The sequence below is a fragment of the Bos indicus x Bos taurus genome, chromosome 4 (assembly GCF_003369695.1).
Source record: "Bos indicus x Bos taurus breed Angus x Brahman F1 hybrid chromosome 4, Bos_hybrid_MaternalHap_v2.0, whole genome shotgun sequence".
NCBI lineage: Eukaryota > Metazoa > Chordata > Mammalia > Artiodactyla > Bovidae > Bos > Bos indicus x Bos taurus.
The window spans coordinates 71,425,009-71,431,008 of NC_040079.1; the positions used below are offsets into that span (position 1 = coordinate 71,425,009).

General features: G+C 44.8%; 1 protein-coding gene across 1 annotated transcript in view; it reads right to left on the bottom strand.

Annotated features, from left to right (window-relative positions):
* HBP1 (HMG-box transcription factor 1) overlaps positions 1-4,241 on the bottom strand; it is a 27,343-nt gene extending 23,102 nt beyond the window's left edge. Inside the window, exon 1 of the mRNA XM_027539658.1 lies at positions 4,154-4,241. Within this exon, the coding sequence (XP_027395459.1) occupies positions 4,154-4,168 (15 nt within the window). The 5' untranslated portion in view covers positions 4,169-4,241. The remainder of the gene's footprint in view (positions 1-4,153) is intronic.
* Positions 4,242-6,000: the final 1,759 nt, after the last annotated feature.

The window sequence follows — 6,000 nt, forward strand, 5'->3', positions numbered from 1 at the left end:
CAAAATTTACTTATCCCTCCTACTACTAAACATGTTCCCAGTTTTTTCACTCTTACTTTATACATTCTTTTTTTTTTAAGTATTTGCTTACATCTGGTTATTTCTTTGAACTTCCAAGAGATAGATTAGTGGTTGGATGGCAATTAAACATCTTCTAAGGCTTACTCCTTGGAAGTAAAGTTATGACCAACCTAGACAGCATATTCAAAAGCAGAGACATTACTTTGCCAACAAAGGTCTGTCTAGTCTAGGCTTTGGTTTTTCCAGTGGTCATGTATGGATGTGAGAGTTGGACCATAAAGAAAGCTGAGCTCTGAAGAATGCATGCTTTTGAACTGTGGTGTTGGAGAAAACTCCTCAGAGTCCCTTGGACTACAAGGAGATCCAACCAGTCCATCCTAAAGGAGATCAGTCCTGGGTGTTCACTGGAAGGACTGATGCTGAGGCTGAAACTCCAATACTTTGGCCACCTGATACAAAGAGCTAACTCATTTGAAAAGACCCTGATGCTGGGAAAGTTTGAAGGCAGGAGGAGAAGGGGACGACAGAGGATGAGATAGGTGGATGGCATCACCGACTCAATGGAGTCTGGGTGAACTCCAGGAGTTGGTGATGGACAGGGAGGCCTGGCATGCTGTGGTTCATGGGGTCACAAGGAGTTGGACACGACTGAGAGACTGAACTGAAGGCTTTTGACACATACAGCTAAACTGACCATTGCCTTACTTTATTTCTAGTATTTTATTTCGCTTTCATATTTCTGCCTCAAATACGACCCATTTCTTGGGCACTTGGAGCCGGACACAGTATAAACTGTAAGATGTACAATGGAGTAGTGAAGAGGGCACTGGGTTCGGTGTAAGGAAACATGGGTTTGATTCCAGCTTGATCACTTACTATATCTATGACCTAAATGACTGAGCTTCTCACTAATTCAGTATCTCCATATGGAAACAGGGCTCATGACACCTGCTCTCTCCTTCCCAGAGCAGTTGTAAAGATGAAACAAAATGAGCAAAATAAAAAGTAAAATTATCTTTAAAAAATTTTTATCTGTAGACTGACATAGGGCAATATTATGCATATTTTGGATACTTAATCTCTTAACAGAACAGTTACTGAAAATAATTAACAATAGGAGCCAGACAGGCAGCTATTCAGCTTTGGTAATTTCCTCCCTGCAAAATATGACAAAGTATCCAACACACCTCAATAAAAGTCACAGATCATATCATTACTTTAAGCAAGTAACAGTTTACCTAAAAGATGTCTGAGGCATTCCCAAGAAATGAACACTTTGCAGTAAGTACAATGTATTATGTAATAATCACAGTCTTATGATATAATTATAGCAAATACACTAGTGTATAACAAACAGCCTCCTACAAAATTGGTGGCCACAATAGATGTGGCTACTAACACAAATTGACTTCTCAAGCATAAATGGCCAAATCCTGGTTCTGAGCCTCCACTTTCTCATTGCAAAAGCTCAGCAAACTTAGATCAATCTGTAATGTGCAACCCTGGGGGCACACAGGACCATGTCTGCTTCAAACCAATGATGCTGAAGCCCCGCCTTCCAGAGCATGTGATTTATTTGAACTGAGGTACAATCCTGTGCAATGGTTTTTACTTGTTTTCATTCAAACAAACTCCTGGTACACTGGGAGAAGCAGCAGGCTAAAAATTATTGCCATATTCCTTTTTTATCTAAACATGTGTGTGTATATGTAGAATATATTCAGTCATTTAATACATATTCTGTACCAAAAACTTTAGAGAAGAAAATTTTTTCTTCTAATTTACAGAAAATGAGAGTTTAAACTATGATATGAAGTACCAAAGTAAATGCAGGTCAAAATATGAAGGTATATGATTACTGTTGATGAGTTAGGCACAAACAAGAATATAAAATATCATTAAGAGAGTATTTTTCCTGAATTTTGTAATATACAAAGTATTTGTCAAAAATATCTGGTGTGATTTCTCATTCCAGGTAAATATCACTTTCATAATTAAAAGATAATACGTGTAAAATACCTGGCATCGTTTAACACCGTACTAACTTAATTTATGGCAGAAAAATAAAGTACTAATATTTTCATTTCAAACAAATATAGAAGACCAGCTAGCTTCTCCCTCATAAAGCCCAGGCTATTTGCACTGAGCATTTAGGTAGTGAGGAAACGGTCCGAAAAAATTAAAATACAGCGGTGGAAACAACTCTTAAAGTGATAGTACCATTTTTGAAGTCTGAGAAGCAAGCATTGTGAAACATGGAAAATTGTGGGAAATCCCGGGAGAAGGTAACTTTGAACTAAGGAGATTTTTCTAAGCTGAAAAAGGTAACTGGGGGACCAGTGGTTCGGGCCCCGCACTTCCTCTGGAGGGGGCTAGGGTTTGATCCTTGGTTGGCGTGGCCGGGGAGCCAAATAAATAAAATCTTTTAATTTTTTATAAGTAGTTGGGCTTATAAAACTAAGTAAAATGGAAACCAGGAAGTGAAATCAAAATTTCACTCTATAATGTACTGTCAATTTAGAATTTAAATATTTTGTTTTGGCTTCCTCAAAAGTATAAAACAGCTCCAAAATGTATTGGGTACATTGAATTCTTTCGAATGTAATTCAAATTTCCGTAAAACTTTGTCAACTATTACCTACTCAGCAAGAACTGAGTAAGTTCAATCGTGGAAATTCAACAGTTGACCCTAGTACTTAGCAAATTAAATCGGAAAACAGCAGAAACAGTAACAACAAAAAGCAGAGACTGAAAGAACTAGCAGTACATCACAAACGTATTATCAGTGGTTAATAGAAAATTATTTACAAATGTTACAACTATTCTAATTCTCCAAACGTAACTTTAATTTCACTAAATCATTGTTAGGAATCACCTGTTACTGCTAGTTAGAGGGAAATAAATCTATAGCACTCAGTCGGAATTGTTGGTAGGACTCCCAACACTTCCTGGTATACATACAACTGACTTTTAACCTCCTCCCTTAGCATCACTGGATCCCAGAATTAAAGACTCTTGAGTGCTTCCCTGCAGTCAGAGCTCCCTTTACAAAAGATTCTTGCTGAAAACTCCTAAAGAATTAACTCTAGGTGAAGTGTTCAAAAGAATGCACGGCGGCGAGCGAACTCCCCTAGACAGCATGCAGCGTTTGAAGGAGCCACAAAAACCTGGTTCCGACAGTCGATTTCGCTAGTCTTTTTTGTTTTAATCCGCCTGGGGCAGCAGCATAGGTTGGAAGGCGGAGACTGAAATCGCCTGCCAAGCCTCGATCTCGGTCACACAGAGGCAGTGCCTCCCGGTTCACGCCAAGTCCATCCCCCACCCTCTTTCGCCATTCATCGCGTTCCCCTCCCCTCCCCCCATCATGTGACCGCAGCCTGGACTCCAGGCTTGTTTTTCCCCTCGGCTCAACTCCACCGCGCAGGCGCCAAGGAGTCCATTCATTCGAACTGCGTAACAATGAGCCCCGGGGCCCAAGGGCTCCGCGAGCTTCCCAGTTCGGCCCGAGCCCCTCTCGGCCCCTGAAGAGGCGGCGCCTCACAAGAGTCCTCCACCCGCGGCCGGCTGCCCACCCCGGGCCAACCTCCGACCCTCCGCCCACTCGCGGGGAGTTGAAGTCAAACTTTCCTGGGCAGCCCCAGAGTCGCGTCGGCCCCCTTTCCCCCGCCCAGGCCCGCCCCATCTCCTCACCCGGCCCGGCCACCCACCGCGCCACCCGGCCCAGAGCGCAGTCCTCGCAGACGCCTCCCAGCCCCCGCCCCAAGACCCCCACGGACCGTGCCGACGCGAAGCCCAGGTGAGCTCGCGGGAAGCGCCAGTCCGGTGGGTTCGCCGCAGGCCGGTATCGGACGGTTAACTGCCCCGGCCGTCATGAAGAGGACAGCCGACCCGAGTTCACCCGGCCGCCAGATACCCTCGAGATCCTGCCCCTCCCTTCCCCACCCCCACCCCTTCCCGAACAGAAAGACAACAAACCGCCGCGGAGTATAAGCAGCCCCGGCGCGGGCCGCCCCGGCCGCGACAACACCACCAGCAACTCGCGTATCCCCTCTACAACTGACGCCGGCCTTCCCGGGGCGCGTTACTGCTCCCGCCGCCGCTCTTAGTCCTCCACCGAAACTTTCCTACTTACCAAACCCGTCGCCATTACCAAGTCTTTCAAGCTTCGTCTTCCCCCTCCCCTCAAACCCCCGGGGGGTTGAGCCTCCGCCCAGCTCCTTCGCCTTCTTATTGGCCTGCGGCACTGCCATTCAATCGATTCTCCTTCCTATTGGTTGGTACCGTGGTCCGTCTCGGTGGGCGGGCTTGTATTGACTTTTGTGTTGTATTTATTGGGGAAGACGGAGTGTCAATCACCAGGGTGAGCGCTTCGGATTGGATTGCTGCCGAGACTCCCGGGACTCCAGCCAAACATTGCCCCCGAAATGGATTGTGGGTTCGTAGTCTGGGTCTGGCTGTGTTTCTCTCCGAGACTGCACGTCGGGGAACAGGTTGGACTACATTTCCCAGAAGTGCGTGCACGGTGCAGTCTTGATAGTAAACAAGAGTCATAGGGACACGTGTATCAGCTCGTTTGTTTTGGTGTCTGGGACAAAAAGGAGGGGGCGGAGGAAGGGAGTGTTTTAAAGCTTTGGCCTCTTCTCTTCCTCTGGGCCTGTGCTAGCACTCAAAGCAGCCTCAAGCTTCTCGCAGTACCCATTCCGGGCCATAAACAGCCAGAGTTGCTCGCAGCTCAGAATTTGGCAAGAGGCCAAGGTATTGTTTAAGTGCGAGGGGAAGGCGATGACTGCACAAGCGGAAGCAGTGCTGCCTCGAGGGGGACCCAGTCACCCAGAAATCACGGCCCCAGGCCTGATGGGGATAATAAAGGTGGTGCTGGGGTCCAGTGGGAAGACTTAACATTTCTTTATCCTGAGCCTGGCTTCGCCCCTCCCTGGACAGCAGCTTGCGGTTTCTCTGCGGACTCTGTTCAGTTCACCCGAAATTTTTTGAATGCCGGCTGCGTGCCAGGCACCGAGAGGCTTGGAGATGAACAGTGAGAGAGAAGCTCGGAGATCTGGACAATTTACAAAACTGTGAAGCGGGAGGTGGGGTCATTACTGTTGACTTTCGAATTGAGGAAAGGCAAATTGATGTTTTCTGTATTTGACCAGCTTACTCGTTGTTTAAGGTAATACGGAGGGATATAATGTGTGACTTAAACGGATGTAATTTGTGAATCGTTATCAGGGTTTCTCTGGCGAGTTTCAGTTTAACCGTTTTTCCTCTCCAGAGGTCTTCCACTGATGAAAGAATGTCTTCCTACTTTGTTTCCACTAGGAGTTCCTCCTTAAGTTACGAATTCTCTGACTCAAAGAGAGGAGGATGGCTTCTTTGGCATTATAGTTACCTTCATTTTAAACAAGGCTGTCCAGTTCCTAGTCTATAATTGATGTTTTTACCATTCCCATTACAAAGGCATTATTAAGCTTTTTTTCCTTTGAACTTTTAGTGTTTAGTCATTTAAGCTATGCTTTAGGTTTTATATCTTTAGATCATTATATGTATGTTTAAGAGGAGGAAAACATACTAGAGAGAAATCTATAAAGTCAAACTTTTGGAAAGGAGCCTTAAATCCTTGCTAGTGATTCCTTTAAAACCCCTACTTTTCTGGAATTTTTAAATCTGAAAGCCACGGAACAAATATGGAAATCCAAAGTAACTTTCCCATACTGAAACAAGTTTTCAAATTCTTTTAGGGATTCCCTGTTTGAATCCTTAAGAGTCCTCCCTACCATGTGATCAAAGATGGTATTCAGATCAAATACAGATCAAAGATTCTGTATTCACAAATACTAATCAAATTATTTTGTTTCCTAAAAATAATTCAGAAGGCCAATAAAATGCCTAAATTTTTCCCTGAGTAAAAAGGACAATATTTGTATTTATCTTCGTTCAGAGATTAATGGAGTGACCCCAGGACTCAATTGTGGCCCTGCT